This window comes from Madurella fahalii, assembly GCF_045866475.1.
Source record: "Madurella fahalii IFM 68171 DNA, scaffold_1, whole genome shotgun sequence".
Lineage (NCBI taxonomy): Eukaryota > Fungi > Ascomycota > Sordariomycetes > Sordariales > Madurella > Madurella fahalii.
Genome location: NW_027263971.1, coordinates 5454813 through 5469101, shown reverse-complemented (window position 1 = coordinate 5469101; position 14289 = coordinate 5454813). Strand labels below are relative to the sequence as shown.

At 57.2% G+C, this 14289-nt stretch overlaps 5 protein-coding genes across 5 annotated transcripts; 3 read left to right on the top strand and 2 right to left on the bottom strand.

The window, feature by feature from the left end:
• Positions 1–298: 298 nt before the first annotated feature.
• RPT4 (26S proteasome subunit rpt4) lies at positions 299–1681 on the top strand (the record flags this gene model as incomplete). The annotated part of the gene is made up of 4 exons (XM_071057083.1): positions 299–509; positions 597–983; positions 1042–1498; positions 1561–1681. 4 exons carry the CDS (start codon positions 299–301, stop codon positions 1679–1681), a joined length of 1176 nt encoding a protein of 391 aa, XP_070913184.1.
• Positions 1682–4103: 2422 nt separating this feature from the next.
• On the top strand, positions 4104–6605 carry GFA1 (glutamine--fructose-6-phosphate transaminase (isomerizing); the record flags this gene model as incomplete). The annotated part of the gene is made up of 5 exons (XM_071057082.1): positions 4104–4108; positions 4277–4347; positions 4450–4681; positions 4741–6320; positions 6385–6605. 5 exons carry the CDS (start codon positions 4104–4106, stop codon positions 6603–6605), a joined length of 2109 nt encoding a protein of 702 aa, XP_070913183.1.
• Positions 6606–7215: 610 nt separating this feature from the next.
• Positions 7216–8213, bottom strand: PRE4 (Proteasome subunit beta type-7; the record flags this gene model as incomplete). Its single annotated transcript, XM_071057081.1, has 3 exons — positions 7216–7874; positions 7973–8120; positions 8184–8213. 3 exons carry the CDS (start codon positions 8211–8213, stop codon positions 7216–7218), a joined length of 837 nt encoding a protein of 278 aa, XP_070913182.1.
• A 437-nt stretch (positions 8214–8650) lies between these two features.
• Positions 8651–9795, top strand: MFIFM68171_01658 (uncharacterized protein; the record flags this gene model as incomplete). Its single annotated transcript, XM_071057080.1, has 3 exons — positions 8651–8716; positions 8772–8823; positions 8876–9795. 3 exons carry the CDS (start codon positions 8651–8653, stop codon positions 9793–9795), a joined length of 1038 nt encoding a protein of 345 aa, XP_070913181.1.
• Positions 9796–10478: 683 nt separating this feature from the next.
• MFIFM68171_01657 (uncharacterized protein) lies at positions 10479–11696 on the bottom strand (the record flags this gene model as incomplete). The annotated part of the gene is made up of 4 exons (XM_071057079.1): positions 10479–10832; positions 10885–11009; positions 11073–11500; positions 11560–11696. The coding sequence occupies 4 exons, from the start codon at positions 11694–11696 to the stop codon at positions 10479–10481; spliced, it is 1044 nt and encodes a 347-aa protein (XP_070913180.1).
• Positions 11697–14289: the final 2593 nt, after the last annotated feature.

The window sequence follows — 14289 nt, the reverse complement described above, 5'->3', positions numbered from 1 at the left end:
CCCACTTTCTGCCCGAAAATCAAGGCACCCTCCTTACAGGTTAGGCAAGGCGGGACGGGACCCACTTCTCACAAGGCAACAGAAAGCTTGGGTAAGCTCAATCGCCTGGCATCGCAACGCTGGAGCCCGCCAGCATCAACCCAAACCAAACAACGGCGAACCCCATCCGCGACCCCATACATCCCACCGCGACATTCTACAGCGAGAGACATCCTGGTGCACCCTGCCGTCGTCCAATATTCATCAACTCGAGAGAGGTTTCGCCGCAAAGACAGCAATAAACCCCCGCCTCGCAACCATGGCGTCCGACCAGGAGCGCGAGCACGCCCTCGAGTCCTTCAAGAAGAAGCTGATTGAGTCACGAGAATGGGAGACGAAACTTAAAAACCTGCGGCTAGAGATCAAGGGTTTGCAGAAGGAGTTTGACCAGACAGAAGAGAACATCAAGGCGTTACAAAGTGTCGGACAAATTATTGGTGAAGTGCTGAAGCAGCTTGATGACGAGCGATGTGCGTCATCCCAGGACTCCCTTCCCTTCCCTTCCCCAAAAAACAACCATTCCCATAGGTTACTGACATATACCGCGACCAATACAGTCATTGTTAAGGCCTCCTCAGGACCACGTTATGTCGTGGGCTGCCGGTCCAAGGTAGACAAGGCGAAGCTGAAGCAGGGGACGCGTGTGGCACTCGATATGACGACGCTCACCATCATGCGCATGCTGCCGCGCGAGGTTGACCCGCTCGTTTACAACATGTCACTCGAAGACCCGGGCCAGGTGAGCTTCGCCGGCATTGGCGGGCTCAACGACCAGATCCGCGAGCTCAGAGAGGTGATTGAGTTGCCGCTCAAGAACCCCGAGCTGTTCCTGCGGGTCGGCATCAAACCGCCCAAGGGAGTGCTCCTCTACGGCCCGCCTGGTACGGGGAAGACGCTGCTTGCCAGGGCCGTGGCCAGCAGTTTGGAGACAAACTTCCTCAAGGGTGCGTTCCGTCTGCTTAACCGCTGCAACACCCACGAGTCGCTGACAGAGCTATGCAGTGGTCTCATCGGCCATCGTCGATAAATATATCGGAGAGTCTGCGCGGCTGATCCGTGAGATGTTCGGCTACGCCAAGGAGCACGAACCCTGCATCATCTTCATGGACGAGATCGACGCCATCGGCGGGCGGCGGTTTAGCGAAGGCACCAGCGCGGATCGTGAGATCCAACGCACGCTTATGGAGCTGCTCAACCAGCTTGACGGCTTCGACTACCTCGGCAAGACCAAGATCATCATGGCGACGAACCGGCCCGACACGCTGGACCCGGCTCTGCTCCGTGCAGGCCGGCTAGATCGCAAGATCGAGATTCCCCTGCCCAACGAGGTCGGCCGGCTCGAGATTCTCAAGATTCACGCCGCGGGTGTCGCAAAGGAGGGCGAGATCGATTTCGAGAGCGTGGTCAAGATGAGCGATGGCCTGAACGGCGCCGATTTGCGCAACGTTGTGACGGAAGCGTAAGTTATTGATCCTGATCCCGGGCGTACCTTGGCGTCCGCTAATACGTTCGTTTTCGCAGCGGTCTCTTTGCCATCAAGGCCGACAGGGATGCGGTTAACCAGGATGATTTTAACAAGGCGGTGCGCAAGCTCGCTGAGGCGAAGAAGCTGGAAGGCAAACTGGAATACCAGAAGCTGTGAAGAAGAGGCGCATCGCGGGAGGATGGAGGGAGCCAGCGGGGGACTGCGTGCATGATGCTATCCGTGAGATAGACACGACCCATGGATGCACTTTTATCAGCGTTGGGACCGACCACAATATTGTAACAGTAGCTGATACGATGAGCCCCTCCCAGAGGGTCGTGAATGTATGGATCTGGCCTCTGACGCCATCGTCTGCGCCTACGCTTTCGGTTCCCCGCGTGCCTGGGAGGATTGTTCCTCACCCGGACATTGGTTCGGAAGATGCATGCCGTCGCGCTCTCTAATCATCCTCGGCAGTGTTATGATGTCGCATGGCTACAACATGCCCTTGGCCTCGCGATAACTGCCTGCGGAGGCTGTGTCCCCATGGACTCTAGCAGGGTGCCAGGTTTGGCACGAGCTTTGTTGCACTATTCGCTCGCACTGCATGACGCTACCGTGTAATCCCGAGGAAGTTCGCATTCTGTAATAAGCGTGTGTTGCGGGAGATCGCCTTGGAAGTCTGGGATGTATTACATGCTGACAGGATTCAGGCCGTGTCTACTATGATTGGCTTATGCTGATGGCGGCCGCGGCTCAGTTCAGATAAGTTGGCCGAGAGGATGTCAAATTTTGGAATTACCATTCCATTCAACCGCCAGTGGTCGATCGCAAACAGGGGACTTTGGCACTGGCGATGTTCGCTTCCTCGTGTTGGAACAGTTGCGCCCCTCCAAATCTCATCCATGATCCATCGTGTCCGGCATTCGGCTTGGTGTGGGGCGGCGGCGAAATGCTAAGAATAGACGTAGCCAAGCAGAGGCCACCCCTTTCTCCTGGGTAACTTCACAGCCGCAAAAAGTGGGCTCTCATTGAGCCCCTGGACGTTGTTGAACTCCAAGCATCCAGTGAATGGGCTCTGACAAGCATTCAAGGGTTGCATTGGCGCTATCGTATTGGCCAGTGGTTCCTGGTCGAGCGGGCTTGCGGAAACCGGATCGGGAGGCAACACCGTGCCCGTCATGCAAAGAGCTGTTGTCAGATGAGGTATGCGAGCGAGTTTGTTGATGATTAGTGTAGGGAGAATGGGCGTTGGACCGACAACCGCCGAGCTGCAGCTAGAAAATTCGGGGCCAAGGAGAAGGGTTGATTTTGATGGACAAAGCAGACGATGGACACAGCATCGGCCCACCACGATACGAAGCTCCCCACTCCCGTGAGGCGAGGGACACCGGGTCCGCCGCGCCAAGACCGGGCCGGCCTGCACTGCGTTGGGCTCTGGGAAAAAGGAGCATCCCGCGAAAGTTAATGACATTACCTTAGTGATCGATGGCCCCGGTGGATGGCGGTGAAGCCAATGCGAGATGCGGCCTCTTGGCATGCACACAAAGGCTCACCAGCAGAGAATGGCTAGGATCTAGACACGTAGATCGGGCAGCCCAACCAGAAGTGCCGAGATGCTGCCAATGGGAGGCCGAAAGGACGTGGGGATCACCGGGTCCCTGTGTCGGGAGAGGAAAGGCCGCATGCTGCTAATGGCGCCATGCGTTTGACAAGGCAGAACGGCCCTCACCATTTCATTCAGACGGTCAACGGGCTTGTTCAGATAACGTTATCCAAAGACGATGGCGGCGCAAGGGAATGGGCAACTCTCAGTCTAGGCTAGCTTGGCAGATAAACTAGTGAGACATGAATAACAATCCGTATTTTGTCCATCTGGATCTGCGGGTTGTGATCAAGTGCCAATACACACCTGAAATAGATGCGTGCTGCATCTTTGCACAATACGATCGATAATGTGATATCAGACGGCCGCAAACGGACAGAGCCGGACAGAGGAAATGGAAAGAGGGAGGGGCAGGGACAGCCCTACCTGAGGGGTGAAGTGCTCCGAAACGCCGCCAACTCCTGGATTAAGACTCAGCTGGGATATGCTATCTCAGAAAAACAGGAACATCAGAACAACAGGCGGAAATCGAAGAAAGGGGCCATGCTCTCCCAACATGTCGATCGCGGCCTGAAGGAGACATCGGACCAGTGGCTGTTCCTTAAGAATGATTGCAGCTTCATTAAGAGTCGTCATTGCTTTGCGTTGTGCAGGGGGGGGAGCGTTTCTCTCGTCCCGCAGTGGCCGGGCTGCGCCTAACCCCCCTGTCTTGTCCAGACGCTAGCTGTGCTCCACATTGCGCCTGCGGCCTGCAGCATTCCTCCCCCCTCCAGAAACCCGACATAAAAGTCAAGCTCCCCAGCGTCCGCAACGGTCCTTCTGACATCGTCCGTCCCATTCCTTTGCAATCATCCTGCGAACTCAGCTGTATCACCGCCAGTTAGGCACTTTGGGGCTTGCTACGTCGGTTTTCGTGATACCCCCAGGCTCTCGACCCCGCACTCGCAGCATCATTTGTTTTGCGTCCCCTCGTTCGCTGGTTGGTCCGTCAACATGTGGTACGAGCAACCCCAAACCCAACCCCGCCTCTGCCAGTGTTTGTGGTCTTTGGGGGAGGGGAAAACGCTGGCGGGGTGTTGGGCAACGCCGCGCTGCCGCAAGGCAAAAGAAAAAAATAAAAATAAAAAAAATAAATACGATGTGGGCTAACAACATGTCTCACCCAGTGGCATTTTCGGTTACGTCAACTACCTGGTGGAAAAGGACCGGAAGTTCATCATTGATACGCTCATCAATGGTACGTGCGGTTGGGCTCTGGCGCAGCTGAAACCAACTCTGCCCCACCACATTCATCCGGGATTGCAGAGGTGCTGACCGCGTGCCTCTTCGCGCACTTTAGGTCTCTCCCGTCTCGAGTACCGCGGCTACGACTCGGCCGGCCTTGCCATCGATGGCAACAAGAAGAAAGAGGTCTACGCCTTCAAGGAGGTCGGCAAGGTTGCGAAGCTCAAGCAGCTCATCGACGAGTCGGAACTCGACTTGACCAAGGTCTTTGATTCGCACTGCGGCATTGCCCACACCCGGTGGGCCACGCACGGCCCCCCGTCCCGGGTGAACTGCCATCCCCACAGGTATGTCGGACGGGGCGCAGAAACGGACTCGGGGACATCGCTGACTCGTCTGCCGCCAGGTCCGACCCGAACTGGGAGTTCTCGATCGTCCACAATGGCATCATCACCAACTACAAGGAGCTTAAGACTCTTCTTGAGAGCAAGGGCTTCAGGTTCGAGACCGAGACCGACACCGAGTGCATCGCCAAGCTGGCCAAGTACATCTACGACCAGCACCCGCATATGGGCTTCACCGACCTGGCCAAGGCTGTTATCAACGAGCTCGAGGGTGCCTATGGTCTGCTGATCAAGAGCGTGCACTTCCCCCACGAGGTGATCGCCGCCCGCAAAGGATCGCCTCTCGTCATCGGTGTCAAGACGCAGAAGCGCATGAAGGTCGACTTTGTCGATGTCGAGTACGCCGACGAAAACAGCCCGCTGCCCGCCGAGACGGCGTCGCAGAATGTGGCTCTGAAGAAGTCGACTGCCGGGAGCTTGCTGTCCCCCGGCGGCCTGCTGGGCGCGGCCGACAAGTCGCTGCTCCATCGCTCGCAGTCGCGTGCCTTCATGACGGACGACGGCTTGCCCATGCCCACAGAGTTCTTCCTGTCGTCGGATCCGTCGGCCATCGTGGAGCACACGAAGAAGGTTATGTACCTCGAAGACGACGACATCGCGCACATCCACGAGGGTTCGCTGAACATTCACCGCCTGAGGAAGGCAGATGGTAGCAGCAATGTGCGCGCGATCCAGACGCTGGAGCTCGAGCTGCAAGAGATCATGAAGGGCAAGTTCGACCATTTCATGCAGAAGGAGATCTTCGAGCAGCCCGAGTCAGTCGTCAACACGATGCGTGGCCGTCTCGATATCGGCAACAAGACGGTGACGCTGGGCGGCCTCCGTAGCTATATCACCACCATCCGCCGTTGCCGCCGCATCATCTTTATCGCATGCGGCACGTCGTACCACAGCTGCATGGCCGTGCGCGGCGTCTTCGAAGAGCTCGCAGAGATCCCGATCGCCGTGGAGCTCGCTTCTGACTTCCTCGACCGGCAGGCCCCGGTGTTCAGAGATGACACGTGCGTCTTCGTGTCGCAGTCTGGCGAGACGGCCGACTCGTTGATGGCGCTGAGATACTGCCTGGAGCGTGGTGCCCTGACCGTCGGTATCGTGAACGTGGTTGGCTCGAGTATCTCGCTCCTGACGCACTGCGGTGTACACGTCAACGCGGGACCCGAGATCGGTGTTGCCTCGACCAAGGCCTACACTTCGCAGTTCATCGCCATGGTCATGTTTGCCCTGTCGCTCAGCGAAGACCGGGCCTCGAAGCAGAAGCGGCGTGAGGAGATTATGGAAGGCCTCAGCAAGATCAGCGACCAGATCAAAACCGTTCTCGAGCAGGACCAGAAGATCAAGCAGCTGTGCGCCAAGACGTTCAAGAACCAAAAGAGTCTGCTCCTCCTCGGCCGCGGCAGCCAGTACAGCACAGCGCTGGAAGGCGCCCTGAAGATCAAGGAAATCAGCTACCTGCATTGCGAGGCTGTCATGAGCGGAGAGCTCAAGCACGGCGTGCTCGCGCTAGTGGACGAGAACTTGCCCATCATCATGATCCTGACCAGGGACAGCTTGTTCAAGAAGAGCCTGAACGCCTACCAACAAGGTTTGTGCACCTCCCCACGGCTCCCCTAACATCACGACACATTAGCTAATGACATGTTCGACAGTCACCGCCCGCGGCGGCAAACCTATCGTGATTTGCAACGTCGGCGATGAGGAGTTCCAAGAGAGCCAGGCCGAGAAGATCGAGGTTCCCAAGACGGTTGATGTCCTGCAGGGTATCCTGAACGTCATCCCACTTCAGCTGATTGCCTACTGGCTCGCTGCCATGGAGGGTCTGAACGTTGACTTCCCCCGGAACCTTGCGAAGTCGGTGACTGTCGAGTGAGCAGCGACGGCTGAGTGAGTGGGCCTTGAGGGTTCGCTTATACGGTACACCAGCAGCCATCTAAAGGGCCCTTTCTTTGGCGTGGACAGCCGAGCCTGGACTAGCATGTATTAATATCCTTTGCCTACAGTCCATCTACAGATTGGGAGTTGACATGAGAGGAAAACGGGACATGGTTCGTGGGGAGGGGAGAGAAAAAAAAAAAACTTTCCTCATCAGCGTCGCGAAAGGAGTCTGAGGTCTAGGCACGCAAGGTTTTTGTGATGGTCTGTTTGGGTTAAAGAACCCAGCGAGCGCGTTAGGTAGCATTGCCACAAGTAATGTCATGCGATAGGCAATAACTTGGGGAAGACACGAAACGAGGCATTCATCGGCATTTCTAGTGTTACAAAGCCTCCTTGACGGATAGGATCCAGCTCCTTATGCATGATGACCATCTAACTGCCCAGACGAAGAAAAACAATCCGCGCTTTGCTGCAGAGTTCAGCGCGAAATGTAGATTTCATGAGCTATCCCCAGACACCCTTGCCTCGACTCCTCTTCTTCCCTTTCCTTTCCTTTCCCTTCCCCCTCCTTTGTTGCCACGAAAAACCCAGCCGCTATGTACAACTCAGACTGTCTGCGTGCCATAACCACGGATCCGCTCGGCAAAGGCCCAGCTCTGCTTCTCGAGCTGCTCGTCCTCGCTCAGCTGGACGCCGTCCTTGGTCACGACGGCGATGCTGTACCGATCCAGCGAGCGGGCGTCGCGGTAGAAGAGCACCTTCATGCACTCCTTGACGACGGCGACGGCCTGGTCGCGGCTCAGTTTGGCCGCGTCCTCGTCCGTGGCCGCGTACCGCCGCATGATGGGCTGCGCGAGCGCCGCGCCGAACCCCGTCGCCAGCGAGGGCGACGTGAAGGCCGTGCCGCGCAGGTCGACCGAGGCGAGGAAGGGCTTGCGCGCGCTGTCGAGGCCCGCCACCAGGATCTGGTTCCACAGCGGGTCGAAGTCGTTGCGCCGCCGGTACATGAGCTTCTGGAGGTACTTGTGCAGGTTGGCCGCGTTGAGCGTGGTGCCCGGGGGCGGGTTGTTGGGCCCGCTGTCGTCCGTGTTGTCGGCGGACGACGAGGGGTCGTGCTCGTAGGCCTCGTCGATCGCGAGCTCCTGCAGGTGGCGGTCCAGGAATTGCATGTCCGAGACGTCCCCCCCGAAGCCGACCACCGAGGTGCCGAGGAAGGTGCGCAGGCGCTTGACGTCCGTGAAGCGCGCTAGGGAGCCGTACGAGGCTGTTTTTGTTGAACAGGATGTTAGTTAACTCGGCGGTGGCAGAGGAGGAGGAGGAGGATGATGATGATGAGGAAGGGAAGATTATGGATGGGCTAACCTAGGTTGTCGGCCGCCATGACGACGCCGTCTTTGAACTTGATGGCGATGACGGAGGTGCCCGTCACGACGGGCGATTGTGTCGCCGTCTTTGGGCCGTTCGTGTGGAGATAGGAGGCATCGTAGGCGCCGTAGACGTCGTCTCTGGCCTGGGGATGGTTAGTCTGCCTGCTGCGATCAGGGTCGCTTGGGAACGATTGGGTTAGACGTACACGACCCCAGGCTTGCGGGCGGTGATCCATGGCTGTGATGGGCTGGGTGGGGTGAACGGGGTTAAAGCCGGACCGCGAGTAGAATTGCGAACTCGGCGAAATTTTATCTCGCGTTCGTTTCCTCGCGTAGGTTCGGTTCGGTATGTTGCTTTGTCGTTGCGGGAGTCGTAAGGGCCGGTGGTTTAGTAGTTTATGTTCGGGGGAGAGCTGGACGTTGGAGTAAGGCGAGGTGGGCTAGAGCTCCCTGTAGCTTCGCGTCCCAAGTGCTGCCTTCCCGGTGCTAGGCTGGCGCCCCGGAGCTCCTGCTGCCTGAGGCAAGGGGACGATAAGATTACTGATAAGGCCGAATGACAAGCCACACGTGATCCCCTTGCTCATCAACCCTGCGGCGAGCAACCCCAACTTTCAAACACCGAAGCAGTCGGAATAACATCTAGTAGTGAAAATTTAGGACCAATCCCAAGGAGATGGGGCTAGTACAGTACGACAGCAGCGACGAGGATGAGGATGTCCCGATCCAGACTCGCCCACCGGTAAGCAGACCATCATCCCGCTCACCATGCAGCACGCTCACATTTCATCTACTAGGCCACCAAACCATCGGCCGAACCTCTTCCCTCAAACATCAATAGCGACTCTCGTAAATCTCACACACCGTTGTCTTGAATCACGTGCTAACCCACACACCCCAGAATCACATCCCACCACATCCACGACAACAGCAGAACCACCATTACCACCACAACCCACACCCCCAGAACCAGGCCCCCTCCTTGGCCCAGCCTTAGGACCCTCCAGACCACCGCCCCAAGCCCTTCAACCACCACCGACAGCAGCAGCAGCAGGAGCAGGAGGAGGGGGAGGAGAAGGAGAAGAGGAAGAAGCAGAAGTCGACCTCTCCTTCCTGGACGCAGACCACCCGACGAACCCCACGCAGCCCGCCGAGCCGCCGCGCTCCCCCTACACAGCGGCCCGCACCCTCCTCCGGGACCTCACCCTGCCGTCGGTGCCCAACATGGACATCCCCGCCTCGCCCCCGGGCTCCCCGCCGCCGGGCCACGACGCCCTCACGGCCAAGTTCGACAGCTTCCTCCGCCTGAAGCGCACGAGGGGGGTGCACTTCAACGAGCGGCTCGCATCGTCGGCGGGGCTGCGGAACCCGGCGCTCATGGACAAGCTGCTCGCGTTTGTCGGCGTCGAGACGGGGTTTGGCGACGATGATGAGGGTACCGGCGAAGGCGACGCCGACGCTGGGGAGGGGGATGGTGGCGGTGGCGGTGATGCTGATGGCGGGTTGCAGAAGGGGAGGAAGGCCGGGGGCAGGAGGGCCACGGAGCAGTACGCGACGGTCTTGTCGGGAGAGGTGTGGGATCCTCATTGTTTCCCCGCGTGGGGGTTCAAGGGGGCTTTGAAGAAGGCGCAGGAGCTGGGGAGGAAGGAGAGGGAGCGGGGCAAGGGCGAGGCGGTTGAGTTTGTGTCGGCTACTACTGCCGCTGACGGTGGTAATGGCACCCCGGCCGAGATGGGGGGTGGAAGCAGGGCTGGAACGCCTGCTGGCGGTGGTGCTGGTGTTGGAGGAGTGGGTAAGAGGAAGGGGAGGTTTGATATGTGATTCATGAGCGTGATGCGGTGTGCGGGTGTGAAAGTAGTCAAAGGCGCCGTGCGTCTGTATTTGTATACGTAGATGATTCTATCGTCGGTAATCATGATACCCGATCAAGGGACGAATGGTAGGGAGGGGTGTCCGCAATGCACCTTAGATCAGTGCACAAACTGTATACAAAGCGAAGATAAGCTTCGAGCCAAGAATGTCAGCAGTGACTCGGCAGGCAGACATGCTGTGGAAATCATTTTTCTATTCCAATGTCGTTGAGAGTATCGACTGTAGTTCGGCCCTGAACGGCAAACCGTCATTGGCGTTCCGCGAGCTTGAACGTCAGGTCGAAGAAAACTTGTGGGGGATGGATGCCCGCACACAGTGGTCAATGCATGTCCTTTTCTCTTCTCTATAGCATTAGGTTGCCCGGCACAAGCGATAGCGATGCAGCCAGGCCCGCATAGAGGTACATATTCGCCTCTCACGCTGTTGGCAACATAAGGTTAGAGAGCCCCCCGGTCCGCTGCCACAGACAGCCCGGTTTGAACTCCCGTCATTCAATAAGATATAACCTCCACCAATGGTCTTCCCATCGTGCCGTTCAATGGTATTTCCCAAGCCCGCCCAAAAGCTGAATAAAAATATTAAAACACAGTAGCAAACAAAGATGTTGTGGTGCTAGCTAGCCAACGGCTGACTTAATGCTCGCCGCCACCACCCGCGTCACTGCACGGGATGGTGAGGCCGAAACTCTTTTCGAGTGTGCCGCCAATGTCGATTTCAAGCGTCTGGTTGGCAGCAGCCAAGGCATCGGCAAAGTAGGAGAGCGGCTGGCCGTGGTTGACAACCGACTTGCCGCGAATCTGGAACGGAAGCACACCCCTGGTCTCGTCGCAATAAGGCCTCTGGCCGAGAGCATTAAGCACGGGGGTCTGCTCGATGGAAGCGCGCATGTCGTAGACATTGTCCATACCGGGCTTGAGTGAGAGGTTGTCGATGAATACGGTACCGATCTCCTCGCCTAAGAGGTAGTTGCGAAAAGTGGTGTTGCCCTATTGGGGTCAGTAAAGAGAAAAAGAAAGGCGAGGAACTTAATCGACTTACCAACTCGAAGGCTACAACCGAGTAATTGGGGATGTAGGCCTTGCCCCAGAAGTTGTCACCCCGTTCGTCTTTTTCCAGAGCGATAGTGGTTTCGTTGACGACGGTACCCGTCAGCATGCGCAGACCTGTTAATAGGGTTAGCGAGACCGACCCGCAAAGCTGCCGCGTATGGGAGGGTTGGTGCGTACCGGGCATGGTAACGGTCTTCCTGAAGGTGACGGGGTAGGCCCTCGAGATGCCCCGGACGTGGACGTGGGTGTCGCCAACGACGGTCACGCGGAGGCTCTCGTTAGCAAGCAACCAGGTGTTGAAGATGGTCAGAGCCTCGACATCCTCAATCTCGAGGAACTGGCTGACGCTGACGGTCTGGTGCGCCTCGCTGGTGGTCTGGGGGAAGTCGATCGTGGCGAACGGAGTGTGCGGGAGGCGATCCTCGAGATACATGGAGCCCCGGAAGGCATCAATGGTAGCATGGACCTGGCCGTCGCTCCTGATGGTGCTGTTGATGGCCATCGTCATGTTCTGGGCCTGCGTATTGGTGACGGCGATGCCATCAATGATGAGCTCGGCGGCATCGAGCTTCGACTGAGCAATCTTGGGGACGCCGACAAGGATGCTGGGAGACAGGTCAGCATCCACAAGCGCTGCCGACGGTAGATGTATGCCGCCACTTACACTAGAGGAACGACGAGGACGGTAATACACACGAGCGCAATCAGATACGCCCACCAGAACTTGGCGCAATGGCCCATGCATCCCCGTCTCCGGGCCGCCTCCGTGTGGGTGACGACCGCCTTATCTGATTCACCCATGGTGGCAATATTATTTGGGCGTTGGTGTTGATACAGACTCTTCTCTCACTCGGACGGGAGTCCAATACAGACGAAGGGTCGACAGAGAAGACGGGGATGGCGAGTCGAGAGAGAGAGTAGGCGGACTGCCAGTGAACAAGAAAGAACAGGGTTGGGCCAACTTATACACTACCTAGTTGAGCAAAGTCCCCGAACCTGCCACACTAATGGATGGGAGCGGACCTGGGCCAGTTGAGCAGGGGACGCTGCCCTGGTTGCGGCTCGAACTGCAAGGCGCGGCAGCCAAGGGATCAACGGCTCCCCGTGAACTTAGAGAATGCGAGACTGGGGAGGGTGCGACCCTTCTGTGCATGCAGTTACCCACTTAGCGGTAGGCCCAATCCGGGGCCCCTCACCAGGGAGCAAGCTAGCCCCCTTTAAGCAGCTTCGCCCGGCGCCGGCTCTGCAACCCACAAAGGGGGAGGCAGCCTCGACCGGCAGAACCCTAACTCTCTGCCCGAGAAAGGGTGAAAGAGCCAACAAAAAAGGAGACAGAGGTCTCCCTGGCGCTTTGCCAGGGGCTCGCCCTTTCCCCGGGGAACGTAGACCCTTGGTAATGACTCGGTGAGTTGGGCAGTCCAAAGCTTGTTCCTGCCCTGGCCCACATGCAAAAATGTGAGTGCGGGGGATTGCGGAGAGAGAATCTGGCAAGCTGGAGAGAGGTGGATAGAACTAGCCACATGCATGCAGATCAGTTGCAGCTCTGCTAGTGTTTGCATAGCCCATGGTTAACGGTGCCCGTTTCCATGACGATGCGTAGCGGTGTCGCTACGGCCATGGATCGTTTATCATGGCATGACTGTGCGCAGCACCGGGGCAATATGTATGCCAGATGCATGCATAGGGACAACCACACCCTCTTACCGACCTTGGGTGGCGATTCTCGTCTCTGGTCAGAAATATTTACCATCTTAAAATTGAGGGCACGCGACGGGCCCAACTGCCCGAAAGGACGATGCCAAGAGATCGTTCTGCCCCGCATCATCTGGGGGTGGCGCTCAGGGGTGCTTTCTCACCCTTGTCGAACTGGGCAAGCTCCTCGGCAACTGATAGAACACATGAAAATTTCTAGCTCCGGAAGCGATTTACGACCGTAAAGACGCCAGATTCGTGCGCCAAGGAACGTCAGAGGATTGCAACTATTGTGCATTGGGACACTCGTCGAACCGTCAATGTCCTGGTGGAGGGGCCGAAGCGAGCCCGAGTACGAGCGGGCACAAGATTAAACTTACATGTGCAAGAGTCGCCGGACGACCCACATGGCCCGACCCGTGATGCACTCTGCAGGGTAGAGTTCGGACCACGAAGTGGCGCATCATATACGGCCTGTGCAATTGGGCCATATCCGACGGGCCTCCAACAGGGGAAAGAATAAAAATATAGTAAAATAAAATAAAGAGGAACAATGCTCGGCTCCACGCAAACCTCGAGCAACAGGCACACAGAAAAACGGTGATTTAATGAAGCCCGTGTGGTTGGGTGCGGGCTGGCGCCACTCGGAAATTTGATTACACTGATGAAGTAGGCTAATGCCCGTCACTGGCCAGATAAAAGACGAAATCTTACACTACGCAGCACCACAGTAATCCCTGGTCCCCAAAATCAGGCGAATTGCAACCTGCGCGTCGAGGCGTTCTTTGCGTTGGAAGTTTGCTGGCTGGCATCGAACAAGCCACAAACCCAGCAGTATAGCCACTCGGTCGTACCGAATGGCCATGAACTGCATGACCTTCACACCATTCCCCCCGAACGCAAAGCCAACGAGCCAATAGCATTCGAAGACGCTGTGTTACCGAGAGCAGCTCCAACCAAGCGAAAGCGACACAGAGCCCCTTCAATTATCGAAAGCCTGGCAATTCTCAATTCTATTCGAACACCCCGCCTGAGAGCTCTGTTCGTGGTCGGCACTAAATCACCGCAGTAGTGCCAGCAGCAGCTGTGCATTCCATTCACTAGTTACAGCAAAACAGTCAATGCGCATGAGGTTGGTCGTCCCAGGCCAGGGACGAGACAACACATCGTTTCGGGGCCATCGAGTTCAGTCGAGATAATGGGCCCAAGTCATCCAAACAACCGGCGTTGTGGACGTTGTCTGGCCGCATGCTTGCAGATGATGCGGAGCCTCACGAGTGACCGTGATCTTAGCAAAATGCTGCTGACCCGTTTGCCGAACGGACTCCATCTCGCCAAGGCGCTCGGTTGGAGTGAATTGTCAGAAATCTGGGGATCCGTGGGGAGCAACATGTGGCTAGCGACTTGATGCTAACAAACTGGCCTCAAAGGGGTATCAGGGCCGGCCATCAGCCCAACCCACAATCTACTTGCAGCTCTAAATAAACTCCTACATCGCGGTTTCATGAAAAAGTCCCTACCGCACAGGATCCGCAGCGAGGCCAGGAACCACTACGCAGCCCCAACGCACGCATGTGTTGGGTTGTCCGCTCATCTTCTCACATGCTAAAGACAACTCACCTCGGCTGGCCATGAGGCCTGCTTGACTGCTAAGATGGTCACTTCTTGGCAGAGACTCGGCTCCCTCCCTCCTACATTTATG